The sequence below is a fragment of the Bos indicus x Bos taurus genome, chromosome 23, assembly GCF_003369695.1.
Source record: "Bos indicus x Bos taurus breed Angus x Brahman F1 hybrid chromosome 23, Bos_hybrid_MaternalHap_v2.0, whole genome shotgun sequence".
Classification (NCBI taxonomy): domain Eukaryota; kingdom Metazoa; phylum Chordata; class Mammalia; order Artiodactyla; family Bovidae; genus Bos; species Bos indicus x Bos taurus.
In genome coordinates this window covers 32,591,734-32,611,531 of record NC_040098.1, presented here as the reverse complement: position 1 = coordinate 32,611,531, position 19,798 = coordinate 32,591,734, and the positions used below count along the sequence as shown (strand labels likewise).

The window sequence follows — 19,798 nt, the reverse complement described above, 5'->3', positions numbered from 1 at the left end:
GCCTTTATAATTTAAGGTAGTTAAAAATCTTGACACCTCCTTTTCTTATTTCTCTTGCCCCAGGCCGTGGTGCCGAGGCCACGCTGCTCAGGGTGGGTCGGGAGCCGCCGGAAGCGGACGCACGCTTCGCGCGGGGGAGAGCCGGCCGGTCCCCGGCTCGGCTAGGCTGCCCGAAGCCCGCAGCCCCGGAAGCGCATCCTTGCCTTGACTTGCCTTCCTGTTCCCGGCAGCGCCCAGCTCCGGGCGTCTTTTCGCCAGCCTGCGGTCCGTGACGGCCTTGCCTCAGCCCCGGGCACCGGCGCTGCAGGCCGGCAGCTGGGAGTCCCGCGCCCCTCGGACGGCCGCGAGACTCGGGTGAGTACCCGGGGAGCCTGAGCTTGCGTCTCCGGAAAACCGGGGTAATCCCGCTGCCCTCCGTAGATTGGCGACCCTTCTGCAATCTGGCCCTTGTCGTGATTAGGTGACCTCGGGCCCCCGACAGCCCCACCTTGCCTTCCACTCTCCAGAACAGCTGCCGTGGCTGTCCTGGGCTTCGAGTGTGAATCTTTGGGAAAAGCGGAATCCAGGAGGTGAAGGTTAGAGAGATCTCAGGTCCTTCAGGGATGAGAAATCCCCTCACGGAGACGCTAGGGCAGAAAAAAAGGGAGGCGAGGAGGGGATTTAAAAACCTTGGGCCAGCAGGGCTGTGGGCTGGGCTGCCCTGGCCTGGACTCTTTCTCACCGCCCTTCCCCAGCTTACGAGGCCTCACGACTGAGAACCCCCTCCTAAAGGAGACACCGAAGGGTTGAGTCTGCCTCCACTTTGGCCTTTCCCTGTCAACAAGAAAAAAGACTCCAAAGTTAAGAAATGGGCCAGCTGTGGATATTCTGTATTGCTTTGAAGCTTGAGAAGTCACTGGCAGCACTTGTTTAAAACCAGGATTTGTGGCCTGGGGTCTGGCTTCTTAACTCTGTTTGTGACATGACCTGCTTCCATGTTAAGTGAATCAATCAAACGCTTTTCTGGGAAAGAAGTCTTGCTGTCTAATACCAAACAGCCTTGGGTATATCCTCAGGATCTTCTTGTTAGATGAATTAATATTATTATTGTTACTATTTCTAACAGTTAGCCAAACCTAGTCTCTCAGATCACATTGCTCCAGGTTCCCTCAAATGACTAATATGAATGTGATGTTGTTATGGCCTTAAGACAAGAAAGGACAATCCTTACCTAATGAACTGTTGTGAACTGTTTGTGTTTTTTTTTCCCTTCCCTTTTTTAACAGGCAATGTGTATAGGCATCCCTTCCCCAGCCCTGCTACTCCTCCATTTTCATACCTTCTCTGGAAGACCCATGCTTTTATCATCTTGTAATAGTTTCACTTGTTAGCAAGACAGTAAGTTTGGCAAGTGCTCAATACAAACTTATCTAAGACATTTTCACTTAAAATCCCCTCTATACTACTCAGAAATACAGGTGAGTTAATGTGGTGCCTTGAGAGGAACAAGGGTTTCAGGGGCCCAGAAGGTGATGAGGATTCATCCTCTCCATCTTTCCCTGATGCTGAGGAACAGGAGTCCTTTAGCAGGGAAGCTGAGTGTGCCCCAAGCCAACGTGCTGCAGATGGGTCACAGTTTGTCTGGAAGCTTATGGCTCTCTCCTTCTGTTCAAATCAGGTGTGTTCTGACAAAATGCAGCCGTAGGCCTACCCTTTTAAACACTCTGCCCTTTCTTACCTTCACCTACTCACCCTCCCTCCCTCCCCCAGTCTCTCTCACTTAACCTCATGTGGAAGCTCAGTCTGCCCACCTTAGAATGTGGAGAACAAATAGGCCTTGGAGAGTGACACTGTGTGACCTCTTGCTCCTGTAGTGTACCGCACCTTGAATAGGCTCTTTTATTTATTTATACTATATTCTTTATTGTCTCCTTCCTAAGCTTGGTGTTGTAACCATTTTCCAGGTCTTCCCTCCAACGCCAAGGCACTATCTTGCCATAAGTAAGAGGCGGAGAGAAGAGGGTGGCTTTCTGACTTTGGGATGGGATTGAAACCAGAACCCAAGTTAGAACAAACTTCCTAGAACCCAGTTCAGTAACAATCAAAGAAGCAAAAGGCTGCTGCTAAAATGTGACTTTGCTGGGGATGGTGTGGGGTGCGTATGGGATGAGATGGGATTTGGTCCTCGGATAGTAGAGACAGGCTCATGATGAAAGAGAAAAAAGCATGGAAAAAAGATTTTGAGAGCTGGGCAAAACATCAGAATTAATCTAATACAAGATATATCATAAGTCACTGAGGCCTTTACACTCTTTCCTCCTGTACTTGTTTGTTAGGACTGCCATAACAAAACATCACAGACTGAATATCTTGAACCACAGATATTTATTTTCTCACAGTCCTGGAAGCTGGAAGTCCAAGATCAAGGTGGCGGCAGGTTCAGCTTCTTCTGAGACCTCTCTCTTTGACTTGCAGATGGCATCTTCTTACTGTATCCTCACGTGGTCCTCTCTGTTTGTATTATCTGTGTCCTAATATCCAATATGACAGTCATTGGATTAAGACCCACCCATATAAATTCATTTTACTTGTTCATCTCTTTAAAGGCCCCATCTCCCAATACAGTCACAATCTGAGGTACTGAGGGTTAAGACTTCAACCTATGAATTTGGTTGTGGGGGTGGACAAATTCAGCCCATTTCTGGGGACAGAGATTGATGTATTTTATATGTTATTGACACAGTTTGGGGAATTCCCAGAAGTTAACTTTGCAGAAGATTTTAATACACCTGCATCTCCTCATCTTACTAACCATTTGTATATTTTTATTACAGAAGAAAAACATCATTTGCTTTTTATTTCTCTATTAGTCTTTTTTTTAAAGCTGTTTCTCTCAGTATATTTAAACATCATAGGTCTTTTTCTAATATTAAAAAAAAAAACACAAATCTTCGTAGCTAAGAAAAGGATTTTAAAAAAAAGGACATTCCCTCCCCCCCTTAAGGCTACTGAGAGAGATACCTTTCCACATCATAAAACAAGCAGTTTGGTTAAATGAAGGGTTAAATTGAGATTTTCTCAAGAATTTCAGTCCAGTTCTTTACAAAATGAATTCCAATGATTCAGAACTTTCACAAACTTGTTCTATTGTCTGTTAATAAAATTTTGCCATGAGAAATGTTATTTTAACAAAAGGGAATTGTTAGATTCCTAAAGCTTTTAAAATTGTTGCCATGTCTTGGGAAAAAAACCTCAGTATCTGTCTTGATAATTTCTTGCCTTGTTGATACCATTGAAAGTCCTATCTCTGTATTCCCCAAAGTTATATTACTTTAAAAATTTATCTGCCACACTTGAAGCTAAAATCATATTGTACATCAACTATATTTCAGTTAAAATTTTTTTAAGTAAAAAAAAAATCTTAGAAAAGATTTATCTGCCAATTAATAATTTTTCTTTTCATTCACATGCATGATGGAATATTTATAGTCCTGTGACTTATATATTTTATCACCTAGCAAATTCTTTCTTTCTTTTTTAATTCTTAAAATGTTTTTGTTTAACTTTAACTGGTAGACTTTATTTCTTTAGAACAGTTTTAGGTTTAGCAGAAAGAGAGTGCCCATATATTTCTTCTCTCTCTACCTCCATTATTAACAACTTGCATTGGTGTGGTATGTTTGTTACAATGGATGAGCCAATATTTATACATTATTATTAACTAATTATTATAATTATTGTTTACATTAAGGGTCATGCTTTGTATGTACTTCTGTGGGTTTTCTCTGATGTATAATGTCATTATCCAACATTACAGTTAGTAGCATGCAGAATAGTTTCATTGCCCTAAAAAAATTCCCTGTACTCTACCTCAAGTAATTTATTTTATATTAATACATGGCAGTGAGAGCCTTTTCCTCCCCGACTTCCTTGGCCTTCATGAAAATGACATAATGTTTATCCTGCCAGCTTTTTCATTATTTGTGCATTTATCTCCTATATTTGTAAGGTCAGTCACCTGTTCTCCTGATAAACTTCCTAAGTGTGAGTTTCAAGGATGTAATCCATATTCATATACTCAGATCCAGAATCCAGCTTGTGGCCTGTTTTTCTTGAATTTATCTTTGTTGTCACTTGCTGTGTTTGGGCCTTTGACATGTGGTGATCCTGGTTCCTCTGCTTGGGATGGATTTCAAGGGATCTAACATGAAGACTATGCCTAGGAAAGACTGTGAGCATTCCCAGGACAGGACATGGGCTAAGAAACAAACTGGAGTGAGACGGAAGGAGAATGACTTGCCATACCTCATGGACCATATCCTGCCAGGCTCCTCTGTCCTGGGATTTCCCAGGCAATGATACTGGAGTGGGTTGCCATTTTCTTCTCCAGGGGATCTTCCCGACCCAGAGATCGAACTGGCATCTCCTTCATTGTAAACAGATCTTTACCACTGAGCCTCTTTACTTTAACTCATTTCTCTCTCTCTTCCACAAGAAGGAAGGAAAATGACAAAATTTCCAGAAATTCTAGTCAGAGTGAAAAAATAGTAATTTGATGTTTTAGCACCATTTACAGGTGGTCACTTGCCTTTGTTAGCCAAGAAACATAAAAATCAAATCTAAGTTTGCTCAAAAAAAGTCTGAGTTTACTCAAGGACTAAGTTTGCCCACTCCACCTAGATGGTGAGATCCAGCAGAAGTACCAAACAAAACTCTGGAGCAATTTACATAAAAGATAATTTTTTTTTTCTTAAAATAAAATATTATAGAGTAAGGCAGGGCATAGGGTTACAGAATTCCCCAGGTAACATTTTCAAGGATGGGACACAAGGATGAGTAGCTAATCTTGGCCTAAAGCTTTAAAAAATTTCCATAGTGTTTGAATACCAGCCATGGGCCCAAGTCCTAATTATCGAGACTCAAAATAAATCATTTCTATTTTGTATGACCTTGAATCTGTGCTCTGGGCTACCCACCTTTTTTAAGTGGCTTTTATTCTTGAGCAGACACACAAAATTACTCTCTGTAACATATAGAGAATAATGGTGTACTACTCATGTTTCATGTTTCATTCCCCACCCTCTTCTAGTTTAAGGGAAAGAACTCCCCACCCCCTCTTATTTCTGGATGAACACCATCCTTTGCTCAGCTCCCTTTGAGGAGACTACTGTTTTGATTTTTATATTTATCCCTTGCTCTTTTCAGTTTTACTAGATAGAAAAAGTCATTTAGTTTTACACTTAGAAATGGATCTATACTGTAGATCCATTTTGCAATTCTGTTTTTTGCCCAACATTGTGTTCTTGAGATTCATCTGTGTTTTTGCATGTAGCTGTAGTCTATTCATTTCTACTGCTGAATAGTATTTCCTTGTGCAGATATTACCAAAATTTATTTATTCTGTTGAAGGACACTGGGTACTTTCTATGTTCTTTTTAAATTACCAAGTTGCTATAAACATTCTTGTAGGGGTCTCCTATGCACACCTCCAAGAATTCCTCGAAGTAAACACCTAGAGGTGAAATTGCTTTAAATAATGCCACACACTAATTTACACACATATGAACACACACCCTAGAAGTGTATGCATTTTAATTGTTCCACATCTGCTGAGCCCTTAATATTGTCAGACAATTTACCAATTTGATGGATATGAAATGTTATATCCTTTGATTTTTGTATTCACACCCATATTACTAATGAGGTTGACCTTTGTGTTTGCTTATTCACCATTCATGCTTTTTCTAAGAAGTACTTATTAATACTTTTGCCCATTGTTTTTAAATTTTCCTTTCATCCTTTTCTCATGGAGCTGTAGGAATTCTTTACATAGTCTGGACTCTAATCCTTTGTCAGTTATATGTGTTATGAAGATCTTTCCCCAGCTTGTAACTTGACTTTTTTACACATCTTTTTGCTATATAAATTACAAATTTTAATATAGTTAAATGTGAATTTTAATGTAGTTAAATTTGTCAGTCTTTTTCTTTATGACTTAACTTTTTGTGTCTTGTCAAAGAAATCTTTCTAGGAACAGTGAGAAAGACAGAAGAACCCCTTGGGCTGCCGAGCGCTGCTGCCACCATGCCCAAGAGAAAGGCAAAAGGCGATGCTAAAGGTGACAAAGGGAAGGTGAAGGATGAGCCACAGAGGAGATCAGCACGGTTGTCTGCTAAACCTGCCCTTCCAAAACCGGAGCCCAGGCCAAAAAAGGCCCCTGCAAAGAAGGGAGAGAAGCTGGCCAAAGGGAGAAAGGGGAAAGCAGAAGTCAGCAAGGATGGGAACAACCCTGCGAAAAACCGAGATGCCTCTACAGTCCAGTCACAGAAAGCAGAAGGCACTGGGGATGCCAAATGAAGTGTACCTTTTTGATAGCTCTGTACTTCTAGTGACTCTACTGTTTGAAATACTATTTTTAAATCAAATTTTATAAAAATGTAGATTTTTTTTTTTAAGTTATGTTGTTAGCACACGAGATACTTCATTGTTGTCTTTTGTGGAAAGGGCAAATAACCACTGGTAGAATGTTTCAGAAGCTAGATTGAAATGGGGGGAAATAGAAGTATCTATCCTCGTATTTGAAGATTATTTTTGGTTCCCGGGAGAGATTCTCTGACATTCACGCATGTCAGCCACTATGGCTCAGAAGCCTTACTGTGTGGAGAAAAAATACTTCATGTCTTCTCCTTTCTTGATGTCATCAGCACATTCTTGACTTCCTGAAACCAGGAATCATGATACGGCCTTGACACCCCTAGAATCAGCTGCATCAGGTAACAATACTCAGGCTTTCTGGTGATGACATCAAGATGGTGTTGCTCAGAAGAACCAGGATTCCTGTTTGTAGTTTGTGGATCATCTCATTAATAATCCTGGAGTTTTTAGTTCCTTTCCTCCATGTCGGAGTTGACCTGTGAAAATCTCTTCAATGCCTCATGTAAAATAATCACCCTTTTTGAAATTTTTTCCTGTTTATTGCAGCAACAGACTTTGTTGACTTTTTGGAGAGGGGAGTTTGAAAGTTGTAAGATGTTATGGAATGTCACCCATGTCCTGTTGGAAATAACTATTTTTGGAAAGTCTCTTTTAAAGCTGGATACAAGTTAGCTTTGTGGTAGGGGAGTGATCATTTCCTAATCAAAAGTCATAAAGCTACTCTTTACTGCCTTTAAAAAGTTTTATAGTTTGCTTTTCACATTTGTCTTTAGTCCTCTCTGAACTGATTTTTACAAAAACATGAGATAGTAATTCATTATGTTTTTTTCCATATGGTAAGTGGTTGTTCCAACACAATTTTCTGGAAAAGTTCATATCTTTCCCCAATGATCTATAACACTGACTCTTTTCATAAATCAACTTTCTTTGTGTGGAGGGGTGGGGGAGTTTGTTGATGGTTTCTGTTCTGACTCACTGATCAATTTGTCTAACCTTGTGGCAGTACTATACAATCCTGAGTACTACCACTTTAGAAAAAGGTCTTGATATCTCAGGACAATTCCACCTCCACCTTCAACATCAACAAACTTTTCTTCCTTGGAGTATCTTGGCTATTCTTAGCCAATTACTTTTCTATACAACTTCTAGAATTAGATTGACAAGTTCCAAATCAAACAGATGAAAAGTTGAAATTTTTATTGGATTTGTATTGAATTTATAAATTAAGTATAATGTTGAGTCCTACAATTCATGAACATGGTATAATTTTCCATTTATTTAGGCTTTTAAAATATCTTTCAATAAAGTTATTATTTTCTCCATTAAACGTTTTCTTTTGTTAATGTTTCTTAGAGACAGTAAACTGTTGGATGCTACCTTTATACAATATATTTTTAGTTACTATATTTTCTGTTTTCAGCTGAAGTTGATTCATCAGCCTTTATAAATTCATTCTTATATCTGTATATTCTTTTGGGCTTTCTACATAGATAACCATACATTCTTTTTGTTTTGTTTTGTTTCTTTACAGTCGTTAAATCTTTCCTTTTTCTAGTTTTAGGCATTGTTCAAGTGCTGGGAGTACAGCAGTGAACAAAACAAAGTCTGTGGTTTCACCAGGTTGATATTCTAGTGGGGGAGGGTGTAGAAAATACACAAATTTATGTGATGGACTGCTTTAAATAAACAAGTGTTCAGTTCAGTTCAGTCGTGTCCAACTCTTTGCGACCCCATGAATCTCAGCACACCACGCCTCCCTGTCCATCACCAACTCCCGGAGTTCACCCAAACTCATGTGCATCAAGTCAGTGATGCCATTCAGCCATCTCATCCTCTGTCATCCCCTTCTCTTCCTGTCCCCAATGCCTCCCAGCATCAGGGTCTTTTCCAGTGAGTCAACTCTTCGCATGAGGTGGCCAAAGTATTGGAATTTCAGCCTCAGCATCAGTCCTTCCAATGAACACCTAGGACTGATGTCCTTTAGGATGGACTGGTTGGATCTTCTTGCAGTCCAAGGGACTCGCAAGAGTCTTGTCCAGCACCACAGTTCAAAGGCATCAATTTTTCGGTGCTCAGCTTTCTTCACAGTCCAGCTCTCACATCCATACATGACCAGTGGAAAAACCATAGCCTTGACTAGACGGACCTTTGTTGGACAAGTAATATCTCTCCTTTTTAATCTGCTCTCTAGGTTGGTCATATCTTTCCTTCCGAGGAGCAAGAATCTTAATTTCACGGCTGCAATCACCATCTGCAGTGATTTTGGAGCCCAAAAAAATAAAGTCTGACACTGTTTCCACTGTTTCCCCATCTATTTCCCATGAAGTGATGGGACCAGATGCCGTGATCTCAGTTTTCTGAATGTTGAGCTTTAAGCCAACTTTTTCACTCTCTTGCACTTTCATCAAGAGTAAGTGGGTGCTATTTAGATAGGGTGGTTGGAGAAATCCTCTCTGATCAGATGACATTTGAGCAGAGCTTCTAATGAAGTAAAGGAATAAGACATGTGTCTCCGAGGGGAAAGCATTCCAGCAGAGGGAAAATCAAATGCAGAGATGAGATGAAAATGTGTTTGGTGTGCCGAGGAAGAACAAGGAGGCAGAAGTGACTGAATTGGAGTGAGGGTGGATAAGAGTGACAGTTGATATGATTGCAGAGATAGTGAGAGGCCAGAAAATGGAAGACTCTCCACATTGTCATTTTTCTCTGAAAATGATGGAATGCCATTAAATTTCTGAATAGGGAATCTACACAATCTAAGTTATCTGTGTGTGTGTGTGACTGATGCATGGGCAGTAGGGTGTAAGGAGTTGAAGGAGGAAACCAGTTAGATGGCTGTCCCAACTGAATTGCTGGAAATTCTACTTTATCATGCTGTATTACTATCCTGTCTCTGTTCAACTATTCCCACTCCATTTTATTTGGTATATTACAAATATGTGTGTTTTCTCTTTGCCAAACCACAGAACAGTATCAAAGATCAATATTCCCTGTTGTCAAGAATCCAAAATCAAACTCAAGTCATCACTGGGTGTTTGTTGTGATAATCCCACAGAAGGAAGGCCCTGACCCTTGTTGCCAGAGCATGAAAGAGTACACTTTCTGAGGCATTTTGACACCTAAGCAGTGAACTGAAAACAGAATTTAGTCAACAGTAATAAGATATTTCTCATTAAGTGCTTACTGTTTTCCAGACACTGTTCTGCTCAGTGATTTACATGTATAATTTTATTTCCATGACTGTATGAGTTGAATCATATTACTGTCCCCATTTTAGCATTTAGTGAGACTGAGGCAAACAGAAATTAAATAATTTGCCCTGAGGTCCTACAGTAAGTAAAATCCAGATTAAGACCCAGGTGTATAACTCCAGGATCTAGAAGGCTCCTTATTGTTAAGATCACTGGTAACCCAACCTCAAAGGTAATCCATCCAAAAGAATAATTTGGTGTTTCTGATTAAGGAATTTCCCCAGATACCATTAGGAAAAAAATCAAATGTTAAGTAACAATATTCTACAAGCTAAACAGCTGTAATTTCCAGTGAAGAAGATTAGTAATGCAAGGACAATTTGAAAGGGGGAAAGTGGTTATAGGAATTCAGAATTTTAGTGTATCTCTAGCAACATAAAGCTAGAAGGGGTACTATTTCTGTACAAGGAGGAGAATTTTTTAGACAAATATTTCTGAAGTGGAGAAAAGCAAATTTGGAAATTACAAAGTAGCCTTTAAACCTCTCTTGCCCACGCTCCTGATCCACTTAGCATTTACATTCTTATCTGTAAATTCATAAATTAACATCCTGGTTTATTAATACTTTGAGAATTTGGGTGTCTGACATGAAACAGACTGAGGATCCAGCGTTTTCAATAATAAAATTTCTGACCGTCAAAACTGAGGCATTGGTCCTGGAAGAGTTGGAAAGAAGAGGGAGGGAAACTTACTTTCCGGGTCTGCTCTTGTTCTCTCAACACAGTCATAGTGCTCCTTGGAAAATGTACGTCATTCCTCTCCAGGCCCCGCTGCGCCTTCCACCCAGGGTCATACAGGCATGATACTTTAACTGCCCCAAGACGAGGACACGAACCCTGATGTCCTCGCCTCTTCACCTCTTCTTGAGGCCGCAAAGCGCCGGGACACACCTCTGAGCAAACCTCGGCCGCACGGAGGTCCCCGCTGCTCGGTCGCCTCGCTCAGACCCCGCTGGAGTGCATCCTGATTCCCTAGGCTGATGGGGGAGGCCAAAACCGTGAAGTTTTCTCCCCTGGATTGCTCCTTACACTCTTCGCAGACCTTCGGGCTTCCGGTCCCGAGCTCCAACCTCGAGTTCCCTTCAGTGAAGTCTGGGCCAAGGGTATTGCCAGCACTAGGAGGTCGCCGCTGGTGCAGGGCTTTCAAGGTGCCTGGGAGCCCTCAGGCCTCCTGCTGAAACCAACGAAGCCCTTCTCAAATTACATTTTAAAAAGCATTAAAATAGGATAACAAAGAAAAGCAGTTATACTACAGAAAAAGCTACCAAACAAAATAATTTGCGGTATATCAATGTGTACTTTTTCGGTTCAGTTCAGTTCAGTCGCTCAGTCGTGTCCAACTCTTTGCGACCCTATGGACTGCAGCACGCCAGGCTTCCCTGTCCATCACCAATTCCCGGAGCTTGCTCAAACTCATGTCCATCGAGTCGGTGATGCCATCCTACCATCTCATCCTCTGTCATCCCCTTCTCCTCCCGCCTTCAGTCATTCCCAGCATCAGGGTCTTTTCTAACCAGTCAGTTCTTCGCATCAGGTGGCCAAAGTATTGGAGCTTCAGCTTCAGCATCAGTCCTTCCAATGAATATTCAGACTGATTTCCTCTAGGATTGACTGATTGGATCTCCTTGCAGTCCAAGGGACTCTCAAGCCTCTTCTCCAACACTACAGTTCAAAACCATCAATTCTTCAGCCCTCAGCTTTCTTTATAGTCCAACTCTCACATCCATACAAGACTACTGGAAAAACCATAGATTTGACTAGATGAATCTTTGTTGGCAAAGTAATGTCTTTGCTTTTTAATACGCTGTCTGGGTTGGTCATAGCTTTTCTTCCAAGGAACAAGCGTCTTTTAATTTCATGGCTGCGGTCATCATCAGCAGTGATTTTGGAGCCCAATAAAATAAAAAGTCTGTCACTGTTTCCACTGTTTCCCTGCCTATTTGCCATGAATTGATGGGACCAGATGCCATGATCTTCATTTTTTTTGAATGTTGAGTTTTAAGCAGCTTTTTCACTCTCCTCTTTCACTTTCATCAAGAGGCTCTTCAGTTCCTCTTCGCTTTCTGCCATAAGGGTGGTGTCATCTGCATATCTGAGGTTATTGATATTTCTCCCAGCAATCTTGATTCCAGCTATTAAATATTAAACATCAAGACCCATCTTATGACTACTGTAACTTTGAAACAGTTAAGTATGAGATATCTGTAACATACTTTGTATCTCAAGTATGGGATATGGAAATGTAACAGTTCTTCTGCTCTACAGTTCTGACTGTAATTCGTTGCCTACATTCATCCGTGAAGGATATGCAAAATTTCAGTTAGAGGTTAGGGGTTTTAAAGATGTAATTTTTTTTTCCCTATCCAAGTTCACCAGTCCCCAAGTTAAGAAACTCAGCAAAAATGCTTAACACAGTACCTGGCACATTGAAAGTCCCATCACACGTGTAGATATTAGTACTTTTATTATTACTTTGGTTACATCTGTCCAAATTTCTTTTAGGTGATGAAGTTAAGCATATGAAATCTTGAAAGAGCACAAAGATAAATGTTCAAGCCACTAATTTAGTCATTAAAATTTTTTTTGAGGTATGACAGACATACAGTATGGTATTTGTTACAGATGTACAACGTAATGATTCACTATTTGTATACATTGTGAAATGATCACTACAATAAGCTTAGTTAGCATCCATCACCTAACAGTTACAAATTTTTTTTCTTATGACACTTTTGAGATTTACTTTCTCAGCAACTTTCAAATATATAAGAAAGTGTTATTAACTAAATTGATTTTATTTAATAACATACTCCCTTCTCCAGGAGATCTTCCCAACCCAGGCATGGAACCCATGTCTTCCACATTGCAGGTGGATTCTTTACTGCTGAGCAACTGGGAAAACCAATAACTAAATATATAACATACTTAGCTAAATATATATATTCATTTAGATGTGAGTGCTAAAAAGTGCTGTTTGCACACTCTAACCGAATGTGGTATAAAGGAAAGGAAAGCTTGAATTGGGTGCTTGTAGGGAATGCAGGGTTGGCAAAGTGAAAAGAAAGAGAAGACGATATGCTTTTAAGGATTAAATTTCTTGATTTATCCAGCAATATTTTTAGAGCTTTGATTATGTGCCAAGGCTAAAAGACAGACAAGGGCCTTGCCTTCACCAGAGAATGATGGTATTCAGCTTCCAGAGACAGAGAAAAAGCTCACCTATCTGAAAAGAAGAGTAGAAAAAAAAGCAAAAGTGAAAAGTTCCAAAGTTTGATTCCTTAGTTTCTAAACCATTCATCCTTGCAAGGAAAAACTCAAAGGCTGCTTTGCACAAAAGATTTAGCTCTAAGCATGACCTTTGGTGAAAAGACCTAGAGAGTGCCCATGTCTTTACACAACCCTGCAGCCACAAGTTGAGATTAGATGAAGCATAAGAGTAAAGAAACAGGTTGGAGAGAAATTCAGTTAGTCCCTACACATGAACGAGTTTGGTTCTGAGAGCGTATTTGTTAAGTCTAGTTTGTTAAGTCCAACAAAGTTAGCCTAGGTACCCAGCTAATACAAACAGCTACATAGTACTGTACTGTAATAGGTTTATAACACTTTTAACACAAAAAATAAAACATTTTTAATCTTATAGTACAGTACCTTAACCAGTGGAACTACCTCAAGTTACCTAGGCTTTATGAGTGGAGGATGCACGTTTTGACTGGTAAAGCAAATGATTAGAATTACTTTTTTAAAAATATATTTTCAAATTGAAGTCTCCATGGCTGAGCAATAAAGAATCTGCCCGCAGTGTGGGAAATGCTCATCTGATCCCTGGGCTGGGAAGATCCCCTGGAGAAGGGAATGTCAACCCACCTCAATATTCTTGACTGGAAAATACCATGGACAGAGAAGCCAGATGGGTTACAGTCCGTAGGATCACAAAGAGTCAGACATGACTGAACACACACACATATTGTTAATTTACAATAGTATATAAGTTTCAGGTATACAACATGCTGCTGCTGCTGCTGCTAAGTTGCTTCAGTCGTGTTCGACTCTATGCGACCCCATAGACGGCAGCCCACCAGGCTCCCCCGTCCCTGGGATTCTCCAGGCAAGGACACTGGAGTGGGTTGCCATTTCCTTCTCCAATGCATGAAAGTGAAAAGTGAAAGTGAAGTCGCTCAGTCGTGTCCGACTCTTACTGACCCCATGAACTGCAGCCCGCCAGGCTCTTCCATCCATGGGATTTTCCAGGCAAGAGTACTGGAGTGGGGTGCCATTGCCTTCTCCGCAATACTCTATAGTTATCATAAAACATTGACTGTATCTTCTGTGCTGTACAGTATATCTTTGTAGCTTATTTATTTTACACATAGTAAAAAATAATCCTCTACCTAGAAGTCATTTGATTTTAAGTGCTTGAAGATATACAGGCTAATGGGGACAGGTTTAGAGATCAAGAGAATAGTATAGAATGGAGATATAATTTGTCTGTATATAATTTAATACAGTGTCATTTTATAACTAACATATAAACTGCTCACCTCCTGGAACTGGAGTAACATTCTTGGCAAGTCTGTCAATTAGCCACATAGCCCTTTGTTGTAGCATCTGGATTAGCATCCAGGTAGACCTTTGTTGTTGGCACACACCTCAACAGGGGTGGTGTTTTAGCCCACCAAGATCCAAGCCGCAAAATGGAAAAGTTCAAGTGGTTGACTTCTCTTTCTATCTCAAACTTCCCCCAAGGGCTGCATGTAGAATCCTTGGACTCTCATCTAATTATACATACTGATACATTGGTAAGTCTTTCATCTTCTCAAGATGTGTAGCAGCTCAACATTTGAAAATATTCAATTTTGTGACCACCCCCCTCACCACTTATCATGTTTAATTCAAGTTAGAAGTTTCTTTTCTTTTGAAAAAAACTGTAAGCATTATTAAAAAACAAAAATCTGTGGGGTCACAGCCCAAACGCACTTTCTAAGAGACAGAAAAAGCTTTCATCTACAGTTGAGTGGCCTTATCAAAGTTTTAAGGTGGTAAGCGCTTAAAGGAGAAATTTTTTGTGTGACTCATTGCAATAATAATGATGATCAGACTGGGTTACTTCTTCTGCAGTATTTTTCTTGCTGCAAATGCTACACTCTCTGAGGAAGGCCCCAGGGTTCTCACATTATGAGACTGATATGCTGCCTACCATGCCAGCAAGTCAACTGACAAGTAGTGATCTGTTATTCTTTTCTAGATGTTTTAGAAATTGTTTGATAACTGCAGTAGAAGCCTGGATTCTTAACCTCTGGACTGCCAGGGAAGTCCTTGATAATTTTTAATAGCAAGGTAAAATCTTATTTGTCTTTTATTTGCTGGATGCATTAGGATGAAATTTCCACTTTGGGGAATTACCAAAAGCCAAGTTATGCTTCTTCAGTAGTTCCTAACAGGGCAGAGATGGTGTTGGTGCCCCTGTGCTGAGGTGACCTGAGGCTTTGGAGTCTCTAGAGGAGAGAACTTGGATTTAGAGGAAAAGGCAGTGCAGGCAGATTACTCAGGGTGTAATAGGAAAGAACAAATTACTTTCACCTTTGTATTCTGTTGCTTTTGCTACAAGTTAGTCACTAAAGGGATGTTGGCTATTAGCTTAAATTATAGGTAAGAGCTCATTTCTGGGAGCCCTGCCTCCCATGTAATGAATGTTAAACTAAAATATCTTTGTTTATCTCACAGGACACCTGACTAGGCTCGCCTGTGAATGGTTGCAGAAAGGAAGAAATTAATATTTCCCAGAACCAGGACTTCGCCCCATCCCCTTCTTTAGTATAAAAGAAGCCTGATTTCTAACTCAGAGAAGATGGTTCTTTGGGACACTAGTCCACCATCTGCTGACACTGAATACTGTTGCTATTCATTGCCCCAAAAACTAGTTTCTCAATTTATTGGTCTGTCATTCTGCAAGCAGTATGGGCCTGGTCTCGTAACAAGCATAGTACCTATTGTTCTGTACTGTATGTTAAATTTCATTTTTTTTTAATCACCCTACAGCCCAGTGATTCCAAATGAGGGTGATATAAAATGAATTTAAAGATGGGTATCACCCAGCATTTTTAGACAAACATAGAATCCAAAATAGAATGCAATACATGTACAGGTAAGTGGTAATTCAGGCAACTTTTTGTTCCTGTTACACGTTTGTGTAGGGGTCCAGATGTAAACTAAAGTATGAATTGATCGTGGCCAAAGAAGTTTGGAAAGCTCTGTCCCTGGGCCATGAGTTCTGAGTATGGTACCACCTCCTCTGTACAGTTTACCTGGACATCCTCAAAGCTTAGCGCTGAGCAGAGCTCGTCAGTGTAGGAAAGAGAGAGCAGTTCTGCACATTGGTTGCTTTCCAAGACAGAGTTTGGCCTTTGATACATTGTGACCAATGAAACTTTTAATTGTGTTCCAGAATCTAGGTGAAATGTTGTGTGCTCTGACTTCTGGCTAAAAGGCCCTTCTACAGTCTGAAAATATCCTGGGTTATGATAACTATGCCATGCTCATAATCCCTTCCTGTTTGTGTGTGTGTGTGTGTGTGAAATCAGTCTATGATTTGACCTTCCTTTCCGTTACTGTTTTGGGGGATAAACATGTAAGAAGAGGGAAGAAAACAAAGCCGCCCGAACAGGGACTTGAACCCTGGACCCTCAGATTAAAAGTCTGATGCTCTACCGACTGAGCTATCCGAGCTCACATAAGTGACTACTCCTACATTGACTATAGTCAATTTATGTATACATTCAGACGCCCCATTTTAGACATTTCGACTGTGATTCCGAAGGTTCAGAGATGGCTATTCGGAAACTACTTGACATAGAAACTCAGCCACAGTCTTCTTTTAGGCCGAGATATAACCATATTACATTAATTATAATGTCTCCCCAGTTCTTTCCACTCTCTAATATAGATAAACGCTGTATGCATAAATAAGCACTATATCTCTATGTTGCATATACATAGAGATATATACGATAGTACTATACAGAATTCAGCGCAGTCAAAAACTGTAGAATGTTGGCCTTTAGTTCCTAAGTTTCCCAGAGAAATAAGTCAAATATTCTATATCTGGGCTCAAAATACTTTCAAAAGAAGTCAACCCAAAGCTGATAATTTTAAGGGGTAATTAAATCATCTTTCGGTCGCACTTTGGACACCTGAATGTCGGTCGAGGGACTGAGGGAGCGATATGATTTCGTACTGGGTCTCAGCTATCTTTGAAGAAGAAAAAAAAAAGCAGCAGCAGCTTTAAAAGGACAGTCCCACTCTTTTTTTTCCTCGTCAGATATCCTTCGGTCTCTATGTTAAGTGCTTGACAGGGGTGCAATTACTGTAAGGCTGTCTCCACTCGGGATGCCGATGAATGTTGCCCCATTAACCATTTCAAGATTCCACTGAAAACGCAAAGAATAATTTAACTTAAGGATTCAGAAAAACCTTAGGAGTTAGAGAGGAGGAAAAATCCAATTCAAAGCATTGGGAAGAACTGCAAACAGCTACTTTTGGGGTCGGGGATGTAGCTCAGTGGTAGAGCGCATGCTTCGCATGTATGAGGCCCCGGGTTCGATCCCCGGCATCTCCAGGTCCTTTTACGTGATCAGAAATCATACCTTAAAAACATGTGTGAATACTTTGTATCCTAGTCTAATTTTCTATGGTTCCCTTTTAGCCACGAAGTATAGAACTGTATGTGTAGAGAGGGAAGCAGGATAACCTTGAGGAATTTTAGGATATTTTTATCTAAAATGAATGAAATTGAAAACGCAGCAAAACACACCCAGCATACATATGGCCGAAGAGGAACAACCTGGAAACTTGGAACGGTTACTGGTCCGGAAACACTGAAAGGGGAGTAGAGGCTATTGTTGCTGAGTCACGGTGCTGAAAAAGTAGGACAAATGGGAAAAGAACGAAGGCTTCTTTGATGTAGGTAAATCCGGTGGCTCAGATACATCATTCTATTCATAATAGCAAAACAAAATCAACAAACAAAATAGCAAGAATCGAAATAGTTTCTTATTAAAGCTTGGAATACGGGTGAGGCGGCAAGTGGCCGGTTAGCTCAGTTGGTTAGAGCGTGGTGCTAATAACGCCAAGGTCGCGGGTTCGATCCCCGTACGGGCCATAGTTTACTTTTCTGGGACTGACCTACGAGACAACCTGCTGCATGATTTTGCCACAAGACCAAACCATCCGAGGGAGTCTGGGCCACCTGTCTTCTGGGTAAGTCAGAGTGCTCGAAGTTTTGCCCTAGAGAAGCAGAAAAGCAGCAGGACACCGTGTATTCGTGTTTGTGTGTGTGTAAAATTCCATGGACAGAAGAGCAGAACACTTTAGGAATTATTAAATTCATTAGAAGGAAAAACTGTCACCAGCTTGTTTAGTGGCCAAACACTGTCCTCAAAATAGTCTGAAAACATACTAAGATGCAGGGCAAGTGTGAATGATCTCTGATTGCTCAGTTGAGGATTCCTATTTGACTAGATCATCCTTCATCTGAAGGGAGGATTCTCACCTTGAGAACAGTTTTCTTCCTACTTTGAATTTTGTCGTTTTTGTTTGTTTATTTTTTAAGTAAGAAACGACTAAGCCCTTTTCCAGAATCCGCCTTGCCGTCTGTCACCAACCATTCGGTCCAGGTTGATCGACACCAGTTGTCCCTCTGTTCCATCCACTCCTTGATGTTAACGCCTCCTGAATTAGTCTCGTTTTCCACTAAAATCGACTTTCAGGACCCTAATTATGTATCCCCTTGTTCCTTGAACAACGAATTTTCTTTCTTTTTTCACCACCTCAGAGCTTTATATCCCGTTGAGTGAATTTTCACTATTTTCGTCGAAAATACTAAGATATGTAAAGCTTGTAAAAAATGGGCTTATTGGGCCTCACCCCGCAGGGACTTTGACTCAGTAGATTTGAAGAAGACTACAAGTTTCTGCATTTTAAGTAAACGTCACGGTTGTTTCTTACAAAGGATGGATCAGCGACTTTTGAGAAATAGGCTTTATACAAACCAAGCTTCGAAGAACTGGGCTTCGGGGAAATCCAGGGAAGTTCTGAGCCAAGTCGATCTGTTTTTGAAACTAGGAAGAGAGGGTAGAAGGGAAAGAGAAACAGTGGGGTAAATGTAATTTATAGTTATGTACATCTACAAGTGAAACTGAACACAAATGAGCGAGAAGTGAAATATTTAATCCGTTTTGAAAGGCCAGTGGCTCGTTGGTCTAGGGGTATGATTCTCGCTTAGGGTGCGAGAGGTCCCGGGTTCAAATCCCGGACGAGCCCAGGTTTTGTCTGCTCACCTTGTTGAATTTTTGTTAAGTCAAACTCACCCACAAGAAATTGGTACATTTGCTGTTAAGTTAAACTGTTGTATATTCATGTAGATGTAGGCTGTGTATGCACCTGATTCCAACAAATAACTTGATAATTTAATTAAGAGAGGCAAGTACTTTTCAGCTTTGGCTCTTATTCACTTTTCCAACAGCTATAAATTGACTCTTGCAAAGCCAAATATTTCTGGTTATTCTAGAAGTTCCAACTCCACGGTTGTGGCCATATGAAATGTATAGGAAGATTATGGTCACATCTCAATTCAATGTCATCCATCATTTATTCATCACATCAAATAAATGGGTTCAAATGGAATAATCAAATATTTGCGTATACAGTTGTGAGGCTGGAAAATTTTGTACAAGTTTTTTTCGGCTTTCCTTGTTGCGTTTTCCTGTATTATTTAGGAATAGGGGCTCTGCTTGTTTATGGAGAAGGGACACTTTTTCCGTACTGCTGGAACATACTGTTGGTATTCTCTTTAAACAGATATTTGTTTAGCATATTACAATCAATGAACTTTTACAGTCTGTGGTAAACAAAATACACAAAAATCATTGGATTCTATATTACAGTGGTTGTCAAACATTTTATGTTAAAATACAGTTGCAACACCCCTTCCCACCTCCCTTTTCTATGTGTGTAAACTTTGATTACGGAGAAGAACAACAAATGAACGAGCATAAGGGGCCTGAAAAGGAAGGAGAAAACCGCAGGGAATTCCTTCAGGACTGCAGCTACACAGTGTGGCAAGAGGGGCCAAGGTTAACA

General features: G+C 40.5%; 1 protein-coding gene, 1 long non-coding RNA gene and 4 other non-coding genes across 6 annotated transcripts; 4 read left to right on the top strand and 2 right to left on the bottom strand.

Moving 5' to 3' along the window:
- The first annotated feature begins 141 nt into the window (after positions 1-141).
- HMGN4 (high mobility group nucleosomal binding domain 4) lies at positions 142-8,116 on the top strand. The gene is made up of 2 exons (XM_027524779.1): positions 142-354; positions 5,999-8,116. Exon 2 carries the CDS (start codon positions 6,064-6,066, stop codon positions 6,334-6,336), a length of 273 nt encoding a protein of 90 aa, XP_027380580.1. The 5' UTR covers positions 142-354; positions 5,999-6,063; the 3' UTR covers positions 6,337-8,116.
- Positions 2,348-10,931, bottom strand: LOC113881725. The gene is made up of 2 exons (XR_003508131.1): positions 10,358-10,931; positions 2,348-2,510 (listed from the first exon to the last, which is right to left on the bottom strand). It is a non-coding gene; the product is annotated as an uncharacterized LOC113881725 (long non-coding RNA).
- A 5,383-nt stretch (positions 10,932-16,314) lies between these two features.
- On the bottom strand, positions 16,315-16,387 carry TRNAK-UUU. The gene has a single exon. It is a non-coding gene; the product is annotated as a tRNA-Lys (tRNA).
- Positions 16,388-17,204: 817 nt separating this feature from the next.
- TRNAA-CGC lies at positions 17,205-17,276 on the top strand. Its single transcript has one exon. It is a non-coding gene; the product is annotated as a tRNA-Ala (tRNA).
- A 469-nt stretch (positions 17,277-17,745) lies between these two features.
- TRNAI-AAU lies at positions 17,746-17,819 on the top strand. The gene has a single exon. It is a non-coding gene; the product is annotated as a tRNA-Ile (tRNA).
- Positions 17,820-18,907: 1,088 nt separating this feature from the next.
- Positions 18,908-18,979, top strand: TRNAP-AGG. Its single transcript has one exon. It is a non-coding gene; the product is annotated as a tRNA-Pro (tRNA).
- Positions 18,980-19,798: the final 819 nt, after the last annotated feature.